At 54.2% G+C, this 10,850-nt stretch overlaps 1 protein-coding gene across 1 annotated transcript; it reads left to right on the forward strand.

The window, feature by feature from the left end:
• Nucleotides 1–6,621: 6,621 nt before the first annotated feature.
• LOC311530190 (protein S100-A16-like) lies at nucleotides 6,622–9,361 on the forward strand (the record flags this gene model as incomplete). Its single annotated transcript, XM_084646668.1, has 3 exons — nucleotides 6,622–6,718; nucleotides 8,380–8,549; nucleotides 8,958–9,361. The coding sequence occupies 3 exons, from the start codon at nucleotides 6,622–6,624 to the stop codon at nucleotides 9,096–9,098; spliced, it is 408 nt and encodes a 135-aa protein (XP_084502794.1). The 3' UTR covers nucleotides 9,099–9,361.
• Between the last annotated feature and the right edge of the window lie 1,489 nt (nucleotides 9,362–10,850).

Consider the following 10,850-nt stretch of genomic DNA (forward strand, 5'->3'; position numbering starts at 1 on the left):
TAAAAAGGTTGTAAAAAGTTTGTACTGGTGGAACTCCATGCCACAAGATTAGCTCAACAGATAGATTTGGAGAAATTGGATGGCTGGATGAAATGGGATGTATCTGGATTAGAGGGAGGGGTGTATGATCATGGATGGATCGCAGCATATGGGTTGGAGGGATGGATAGGGAGGTATATCTGAGGATTGATGGATGGATGGATATGTATGGGGAGAAAGGTGGGGGGGTGTCTTTATGTGCATATGGGTGGAGGGAGAGAGAGGTATGTATGGGGATGGATGGATTGATATATGTGGGGTAGAGATGGATGTATATGGATGGGTGGGTAGATGGATGGATGGACGGACAGGGGAGGTATATAGGCTGTTAGATGCATGGATGGATGGGGTGGCTGGAGGGAGAGGTATGAATGGGGATGGATGGATGGATGGATATCTGTGGGGATGGATGTCTATGGATTGGGAGGGAATGTATGTAGATGGACTGAGAAATGGGGGTGTGACAGGATCCCTGGGGTGCAGCCTGGGACTGTGGGACCGCGGTGCCCCCTGAACTGTCTCCAACCTGGGCAGTCTCTCACAATGCCCTGCTAGTGACCAGCAGCAAACCCCTCCAGGTGCTGTGATCACTCAGCACAACCACATGTGGAGACCCAACACCCAGCTACATTGCGTGAATGCTCCCAGAGCCACTCATGAATCACACAGAGAGAGGCACCAGCCAAATTCCCCCCCCCCCGGCCCCCACAAGCTCCCAGCACTGTACCCCAGGAATATACCGTCTTGCACTGCTCAAGATGGGAAATGCAAATTTATTAATTGGTTCACCACTTCGTCAATGGAAAGTGGATATACACCAGCCTTTATAAAACCTGAGCAGATTTACCACAAACTTCAGGTAAACTCACTGGTAAAGATAAACAGTAAAACAAATGTATTGACTACATAAGATAGATTTTAAGTGATATTAAGTGATAGGCAACAAGTCAGAGGTAGTTCCCAAAAGAAAAGAAGATATAAGCATGCAGTCTAAACCAGTGGTTCTCAAACTTTTTTTTTCGCAGACCACTTGAAAATTGCTGAGGGTCTCGGCAGACCACTAAATGATCTTTCCCAATGTTGTTTGTACCTTTAGCTAACTATTGTAAAAAAAAAAACCTTAATAATAAACATTTTTTGTGCTACATATAAAAGCACACAACTCATATTTTAATGTTAGTAGTCTTACCTATCTAATACGATGGATGTGCCCTCTGTTCCCCGCTGCAGCAGCCCCCGAGCTGGGGCTGGGAAGGGCTGGGGGGGTCTCTCCCCGTCAGCCACAGCCCAGGAGCTGGGGAAAGTGGCTGGCACCGCAGCCCTGCACGTCCCAAATTCCCCCCACCCCTTCTTCTCACGCTACTTCCCCCCACCTCCCCCTCCCACTTACCCCCTATTCCCCCCAAGGCCACCACCTCACCTTACATGTGCATCTTCTCCAGGGTCCAGGCACCTAATCAGAGGAGCCACCATGCCTGCGCGACTCCCCTAATTAGGTGGGTGGCCTTTCACTCTCTCATGTGCAACCGCTCAGGTACACACCTTAGAGGGAACTATCCGCGGACCACCTGAATGGAGCTCGCGGACCACTGGTGGTCCATGGACCACAGTTTGAAAACCTCTGGTCTAAACTCTCAACCCTATTAGACTGGGCAATATCTAGATTAAGCACTTTTTCTCACCGCCCTGGATATTGCAGTCCCTAGTCTACAAGATTTCACCCTTGAAATCTGGGCCAGTCCCCTCAGTTGGAGTCTTCAGAGCGTCCTGGTTGCTTGCAGCATAGATGGGGGCAGGAACAAAGGCCAAGCCTGGGCCCCCCGTGTTCTGCTTTATACCCTCAGTCCATGTGCTTGGAGAACAGAAGTCCAGGCATGTCTGGGCGGCATTGCTGAGTCTCCAGGCAAGGTTGAGCAATTCCCCTGGTGTGGCCTCAGGAGGGTGAGTCATTGCATTGTAGCTCCCTTGCTGCACAATGGCTGTTTGTTTGACACCCCGCCTGAGGCATTGGTTACTTTCCATGCTGTTGCCTCTGGGAAGCTAATATCTGGCTAATTCCCCAATTTACAGCATGTTTTATTGACAACCGTACAACACAATTCTCATAGCTTCATATGCCTGAATGATACACATCTCTGGAGGGAGAAATGACTTTCAGCAGATCATGACCTTTCCCCTGATACCTTACAAGGCCTGCTGTATATGTGAGATCACAATTATATATAAATGAGGAATGTGGGGGTTACAAGACGCTCCCCGAAGGTACCATATGTCACGGAGGCATGTTTGGAGGTGGCTAGATAAGATTAAAAAGTAAAAGAAACATCTCTAGGCAGAAGCCAGACTTTAAAAAATATTTTCCTTAGTTTCTGCCTCGTGCTTGGATTTGTCCATATCAGCAGAGAGGCATGAAGAGCTGGTGGGACCTGGCCCGTGGGTGGGAAAGTCACAGAGCGAGATTCTCCAGTTCTGTCTCCGACAACATCACGGCTGGCCTGGCAGCACGCCATGCCTGACTTCTCAGGGGTAGCTGACCTTCTGTTTGTCTACTTCTGAGACTACAGCCTGCGAGCCATTTTAAGCCAGCCCGCGCGCTCCCACTAGGGAGTGGGATCTGGGGTTTGCCCCGCTCTGGCGCTCCAGCCGGGGAGCAGGATCAGGGGCTGCACCACGCAGCTCCTGGAAGCCGCGGCATGGCCCCGCTCTGGCTCCTACAAGCTCCAATGGCCCCCTCTGGCGCTCCAATGGGAGCTGCAGGGACGGTGCCTGCAGATGGGGCAGCATGCAGAGCCGCCTGGCCGCGCCTCCGCATAGGAGCTGGAGAAGGACATGCCGCTGCTTCTGGGAGCCACTTGAGGTAAGTGTTGCTGAGAGCCTGCACCCCTAAGCCTCTCCCCACACCCCAGCCTCCTGCTCCAGCCCTGCTCTCTGAACCCCTCAATCCCAGCCCAGTACACCCTCCTGCACCCCAAACCTCTCATCTCCAGCCCCACCCCAGAGCCCGTACCCCCAGCCAGAGCCTGCACCCCTTCCTGCACCCCTACCCCAGCCCTGATCCCCTTCCCTCCCTCCTAACCTGTCAGTTCCAGCCCAGAGCACCCTCCTACACCCCAAACTCCTCATCCCCAGCCCCACCCCAGAGCTCGCACCCCCAAGCCGGAGCCCTCCCCCTCCCCCCCACACCCCACTTCTCCACCCCAGTCTGGAGCCCCCTCCCGCACCCTGAACCCCTCCTTTCTGGCCCCACCCCAAAGCCCACACCCCCAACCAGAGCCCTCACCCTCTCCTGCACCCCAATCCCAATTCTGTGAGCATTCATGGCCTGCCATAGAATTTCTATTCCCAGATGTGGCCCTTAGGCCAAAAAGTTTGCCCACCCTGTATTATACCAACATAACAGCTTCTCTTTATTAAGCTAAAGAGATTTAGCTCCTGAGTCTCTCACTATAGGGCAGGTTTTCCAGATCTCATATCATTATTGTAGCTCTTTCTGAACCCTTTCCAGTTTGTCAACCTCCTTGTTCAGGGGTGGACCCTAGAAATGGACCCTAGAAATGTGCAGAGCTGATCCCCTGCTCCTACTCAATATCCCCCTGCTTCTCCATCCAAGGGTCACATTTACCCTCCTCGCTGCACCATTGCCCGGACTATATCTGGAGTAACATAGGGATGAATCAAACCCTCTGCTGTCTGATTCTTCTTGAATCTAAGGCCCCTTTGCATCTCTCCAGCAGGGTGAAGGAGTCGCAGAGAACTGGAGCTAGCTGAAATTTTTCCGTTGAGAATATTGTATTTGAAAAAGAAAGCATGAATAATATTCGTCAACAAAATGGGTTTTCCCTATCCTTTTCCAGGGTTTTTCTACAAAATCCCCCATTTTTTTTCAGTTTTTCTCCCCCCCCCCCACTTTTTCTGCAGTAATAAAAAGTGGGTGGCGGAAATGAGCCTCGGGAGAAGGAGGAGTTGTAACGGGGGGGGGGGGGGAGAAAAACAGAAAAAAACTGAAATTTTCATAACCACCAATTTTCGATGGAAAAATATCAAAGAACCTGGTAACAAATTTGAAATGTCAGTACTTTTTGTGAACTCGTTTTCCTGCTTTCCAACCAGCTGCAACTTGAACATTTTGTCTCTTACAAACATTCCCACCCTCCTCTTAGTATTTATTATTTGTACTGCAGTAATCCCAGTCACGGAGCAGGGTCATCTGTACAAGCAGAACAAATGCAATGAGACACCCAGAAGATTTAAGAGAAAGGTGTGTCTCTTTATTTCCTGGGTCCAGGAAACAGCACCTGGTGGCTAAATTAACTAATTCTGTTGAAGTCACTCCCTCTAGTGAAATAATACATTCCCAGTTGCCTCAGGGTGATATGTATCTCTGCTCATTGGGAACGGGCTAAAGGTGGGCGAATGAAGGGACCGATCCAAGAGGCATGGAATATTTTCTGGTGCAGTTTGCAGAAATCCATTCACCCCTAGCTGCGCTGACTCCAGGTAGCAGGCGACTCTGTTGATCCCACTTCTGCCACCAAGCCAATCAGATGAACCAACATGAGGATTTTCAAAGAGTGAATTTCCTAGGGACTCTTGGAAAGCATGTGATTGGTTTTGGGTAGTCAGGGGCATGGCTGAAGGTCATCTTGGTCAGTACACAGCTGAGCAATGAGACTTCACCCCAAACCTCTTCCCAAGGATGGTGGATAGGGCCAAAACAGAATCTTTTATTGGGGTCAGGGTCAAGTATTGAATCAAAATCTTCAGCTGCCAGCCTAATGTCTTAAGTATGTGCCTGTTCCGCCCCACTTGACCTTACAGCATTGGGCTGGGACTCAGGAGATCTGGGTTCAATTCCCAGCTCTGCCACGGATGCCCTGTGTGATCTTGGAGAAGTCATTGCATTTCTGTGGGCCTCAGTTTCCCTATCTGTAAAATACAGGATAACATGAGGATTCCTTCATACTCACTGCTTTTTGTGACATTTTATGAACTTCTACTCACTTTCTTACAGCTGGGCTCACAATTAGGATACATGTGTAGGCCCAGTTATTACAACCAACCTCACTCTCCACCCAGAACAGACTCCAGGAGACCTAACTCCAAGCCCCACACTGCTGTGATCCATTAGACCCCCCCCCTCTTCTCCCAGAGCTGGGTCTAGAACCCAGAGATCTGGTGCCCCATCCCTCACCCTAGCGTACTCGATCCATCCTCCCATTCCAAGCTCTAGGGATAGAACCCAGGAGTCCTTACTTACAGCCCCCTCTGCTCTACCCACTAAGCCCCACTCCCAGAGCCCAGGATGTAACCTAGGTGCCCTGACTCCTCTGGCGCTAACCTAGTAGACGTCACTGCTCTCCTAGTCCCAGGGCTCGGTTACAGACGTAACTGTCCTGCTCTGTCCAGCTTGGGGGAGACCTCAGCTGGAGTATGGTGTTGGGGGACCGGAAGCTGAAGAATGGGACCGAAGGAGCAGACCCATGAGATCCTGCGAGGCCATGACTGTGTTGGAAGGTGGAAAGGTTTCTCCGTGTCCCAGAATGTGGTAACAGGCCTATTTACCTATTTCACCTTGTCTGTCACTATTCTTCTGGCAACAGTGCAGGTCCAGACACGACAATAATTCTGTCTGAGAGAGCAGGCGTGGGAGGTCATCTTCTGTTGGTGTCCAATAAAGGATGTGGCCTCCCCCACCTCGTCTGTCTAATAGCCTGTGCCCAGCACGGCTACACCACCACGGTGTACAATAATCCTGTGTGGAATTGTGGAAATAAAGGCAACATTTGATGAAGCCTAAAGGGGGTAGACTTGTGACTCTGTTCCCGGGCTCACGCTCCCAACAATGTCCAGTTCTGGCCGTCACCCTCCGGGAAAGAGGTGGGAGAGAGTCCAGAGGGGAGTAACGAAAATGATCACAGGTGGCGAAAACCTGACTGAGTGGGAACGGTTAAAGGGTGACGTCTCGAGGGCCCTTCTAGCCCGACATGTCTATGATTCTATGAAGAATGATTCGAGGTCTGGAAGACGGAGGCACTCAGTCTGTGTGGTTGACCCAAGAGAAGGTTAAGCGGTGGCTTGATCATGGTCTACAGTTCCCTACGGGGGAGAGGCTCTCTGGTCGTACAGGGGGAGAGCATCACTGCTAGCTGAGGGCTCCTTCATCTAGCGGACGAAGGCACAATGAGTCCCCAGCGGCTGGAAGGAGAAGCGAGCGGTGGCCACTGGGAGCCCCCCGGGAACCTTCTACTGCTGCAGTGCGAGGGGGGCTCCTCTGTTCACTGACACGAGCAGAGCCCTATGCCTCAGCAGCTGCAAGGCACAGGGTTCAAAGCCTCCCTCCGCCATGTCCTGCATGGCGCCCCCCATGGGACGCTCCGTTGGGGGGAAGGGTAGAGCCCTGTGCTGGGGCGAGCAAAGTTAAAACTCCGGCTCCCCAGGTGCGTGCGCGCTCTTAACAAGTCAGCACTGGCGCTATCTCCGTCTGGGAAAGATGCCAGCAACCGTCCAGCGCCTGGGCTCGGGAGATGGGGAGGGGTTTTCCATGGATGTGGGACCGGTTGCCTAACGAGAGGCTGGACTTGAATGAGAGCCAGATGCAAGGCGACATTAACTGACTGCCCAGGTGCAGGGCCGGACAGAGAGAAAAGAGAACGAAGGGGCGGGCTGTCATCCTGTGGAGGTAGGTGTCCCCCCTGCCCCTCAGTTTGGGGGTTGGAGAGACTCTTAGAGCAAGAAGATGCAATAATTAGGGGGTTCAAGCATGGGAGGCTGGGAGCCAGGACTCCTGGGTTCTATCCCCAGCTCGGGGAGTGGGGTCTAGGGGATTAAAGCAGCGGGACTGGGAGCCAGGACTCCCTAGTGTCTATTCCTAGCTCAGGGACAGGGGAGGGACCGGGGGGTTGGAGCACAGGACTTGGAGGATGCTGGAGAGATGCGTCCTAATCTCAGCTCAACCCAAGCCCTCGGTGCCCTGTTATTGTGCCCACCAGTCCAATGCAGTGCACGGCCCCTTTGAGGCTCATTTAATCCACCTTTTTAAAGAGCCTGGAGATTTTAAATCCACTTTTTTTAATCCACCTTTTTAAAGAGCCTGGAAAAATAGAGAAAAAGCTAGGGAAAGGGCTGCTGATCTCCTCACTTCCTGTGCACAGCTCCAAATACTTGACTTAATGACCATGGAGTTGTAGAAATGTAGGACCTAGAGAGATCGTCTAGCCCGGGTCCCCTGCACTGAGGCAGGACTAAGCATTACCTAGCCCATCCCTGACATGTGTTTGTCTAAAATCTCCAGCGACAGAGATTCCACAACCTCCCTAGGCAATTTATCCAAGGCAGAAAGTTTCTCCTAATGTCCAACCTAAACTGCCCTTTCTGCAATTTGAGCCCATTGCTTCTTGTCCTAGCCTCACAGGTTAAGGAGAACAATTTATCACCTTCCTCTTTACAACAACCTTTACATACTCGAAGACTGTTCTCATGTCCCCCCTCGGTCTTCTCTTCTCCAGACTAAACAAACCCAGTGTTTTCAATCTTCCCTCTTCGGTCATGTTTTCTAGCCCTTTCATCCTTTTTGTCGCTCTTCTCTGGACTTTCTCCAATTTGTCCACATCTTTCCTGAAAGATGGCACCCAGAACTGGACACAATCCTCCAGCTCAGGCCTTATCAATGCGGAGTAGTGCGGAAGAATTACTTCTCGTGTCTTGCTTACAACGCTCCTGCTAATGCATCCCAGAAGGATGTTCTCTCTTTTTGCAACAGCGTTGGCTCATATTTGGCTTGTGGTCCACTCTGACCCCCAGATCCCTTTCCGCAGCACTCCTTCCTCGGCAGTCATTTCCCGTTTTCCCAAGTGGAGTACTTTGCATTTGTCCTCATTGAATTTCAGACCATTTCTCCAGATTGTCCAGTTCATTCTGAATTTTAATCCCGTCCTCCAAAGCAGTTGCAACCCCTCCCAGCTTGGTATCATCCGCAAACTTTACACGTGTGCTCTCTGTGCCACTGATCATTGATGAAGATATTGAACAGAACCAGAACCAGAACCGATCCCTGCGGGACTCCACTCAATATGCCCTTCCAGCTTGACTGTGAACCACTGATTATCTATCTATCTATCTATCCCCAGACACCCCCTCTATTTATCTATCTATCTATCTATCTCCATACACCCACTCTATCTATCTATCTATCTATCCTACACTTGAGCGGGTCTGGCTATCTCCAGCAGAGGGCAATGTTGCACAAGCAGATATTCCCCAGGAAGGCCAAGACATGGGCCCTTGGCTGAGGTCTCTGGGGCTGATGGGACCCTAAAGGCGGCATCTGCCTTTGCTTTGCAGGTGGAAGGAAGCCGGCCGAGATGGCTGGGAAAGATTCTGAGCTGGAGAAAGGCCTCCATGCCATCGTGAACACCTTCTACAAATACACCAAGGGCCCGCCTGGAGCCAAGGTGCTGGACCATGCGGCTTTCCAGAAATTGCTCAGCAACGAGCTGAGCCATCAGCTCAAGGTGAGACCCGAGTACTCGCACCCCAAGGCGCCGGCAATTGCCAGTTGCTCACTGCTGGCAAAGGGGGCTCTGGCGGTGCCCCTCAATCGCGACCCTCAGCCCCCTGCTGCCCCAGCTCTGCCGGTGCCCCTCAGTCCCGACCTGCAGCCCCTGCTAGCCCAGCCCTGGGCTCCCCCTTTCCTGCCACCAGCTCCGATGATGCCCCTTAATTCTTAATTCACCCCTCCTTTATCCACTTCTGCCTCTAGCTTGTAGCTCAGCGACACACAGACACACACACATCCCCGTGTAGCAGGTGTGATTCCCTCCAGCCGGGGGCATCCCTCGTCCGCCGCCCCACCAGTCGCAGCCTTCACTGGCCAGCTGCTTCCCCCACTGAGGCTTTGCCTTGTCTCCCTGGTGTTTCAGGAAGCCCAGAGCACAGAGGCAGGGAAGGACCTGTTGAAGAAGATGGATACAGACAACAACCAGCTCATCTCCTTCGAGGAATACTGGGAGCTGGTCACCTTAATCTGCCAAGCCATCGAGCGTTACAATTACAGCAAATAGAGACTGTTGAGCAGAAGCCAGTGGGGAAACTGAGGCAGGCTCCTAACTAGGCAACTCCCCCAAATCCTTCACCTACAGAAGTTAAAGCAAACCTGTCCCCCTCCCCCTCCTCTAAACCCAGTTGCCCTAAAACTCACCAGCTCGCTCGGAGACTGGAATCTGTCTGCCCACCCCTCCTCCCGCTGCCGGGATCCCCATTCCGGCCTGCACCCCCCACAGCTCCCACCGCCAGGATCTCCACCCCGCTCTGTGCTCCCCACATCTCCCCCTGTCCCACCACCGATATCCCCACCCCACCCTGTGCTCCCCACATCTCCCGCCTCTCCCACTGCCAGGATCCCCACCCCGCCCTGTGCTCCCCACATCTCCCGCCTCTCCCACTGCCGGGATCCCCACCCTGCCCTGGGCTCCCCACATCTCCCCCCTCTCCCACTGCCGGGATCACCCCGCCCTGTGCTCCCCACATCTCCCGCCTCTCCCACTGCCGGGATCCCCACCCCGCCCTGTGCTCCCCACATCTCCCGCCTCTCCCACTGCCGGGATCCCCACCCTGCCCTGGGCTCCCCACATCTCCCCCCTCTCCCACTGCCGGGATCACCCCGCCCTGTGCTCCCCACATCTCCCGCCTCTCCCACTGCCCGGATCCCCACCCCGCCCTGTGCTCCCCACATCTCTCGCCTCTCCCACTGCCCGGATCCCCACCCCGCCCTGTGCTCCCCACATCTCCCGCCTCTCCCACTGCCCGGATCCCCACCCCGCCCTGTGCTCCCCACATCTCCCCCCTCTCCCACTGCCGGGATCCCCACCCCGCCCTGTGCTCCCCACATCTCCCGCCTCTCCCACTGCCCGGATCCCCACCCCGCCCTGTGCTCCCCACATCTCCCGCCATCCCACTGCCCAGATCCCCACCCCGCCCTGTGCTCCCCACATCTGCCCCCTTTCCTGCTCCTGGGATCCCTCCTGGCCTGCACTCCCCACACCATCTGCCTTGCCCGCTGTAACTTGGTCATGTTGCTTGAATAAAGAACCCAATTTGTCTCTTTTCATACCACAGTCGCATGGGGCTCGGTATTGCGCTGAGTCGGCAGAAGGCAGTGGGCGTGCTGGAGGGAATCAGACCTGCCGTGTGGGGTGAGGGGGGTGCCCCCCACTGGAGGGAATCAGACCTGCTTTCTGTGTGTGTGTGGTGCCCCCTACTGGAGGAACTCAGAGTTGGGGGGGGGTGAGCGACAATCTAGCCCAGGGGTGGGCAAACTGTTTGGCCCGAGGGCCACATCTGTGAATAGAAATTGTAATGGGGGGCCATGAATGCTCATGAATTGGGGTTGGAGTGCGGGGCAGGGGGGGAGGGCTCTGGTTGGGGGTGCGGGCTCCTCGGTGGGGCCAGAAATGAGGAGTTCAGGGTGCGGCAGGGGGCTCCGGGCGGGGATGCAGGCTCTGGGGTGGGGCTGGGGATGAGGTGTTTGGGGTGCAGGAGGGTGCTCCAGGCTGGGATTGAGGGGTTCGGGGGGCAGGAGGGGGATCAGGGCTGGGGCAGGGGGTTGGGGGGGTGGGGAGAGACTCAAGGATGCAGGCTCCCAGCAGCACTTACCTCAAGCGGTTCCTGGAAGCAGCAGCCTGTCCCTTCTCCAGCTCCGACACTCAGGCACCCCCCATGCAGCTCCCATTGGCGTGCTGGAGGGGGCCATGGGGGGGGGGCACGGGAGCACATAGTAGCAGGAGCGGCGCCCTCCTGTGGCTTCTGGGAGTCGT

Source organism: Lepidochelys olivacea, assembly GCF_965140295.1.
Source record: "Lepidochelys olivacea isolate rLepOli2 genome assembly, chromosome: 14".
Classification (NCBI taxonomy): Eukaryota; Metazoa; Chordata; order Testudines; family Cheloniidae; genus Lepidochelys; species Lepidochelys olivacea.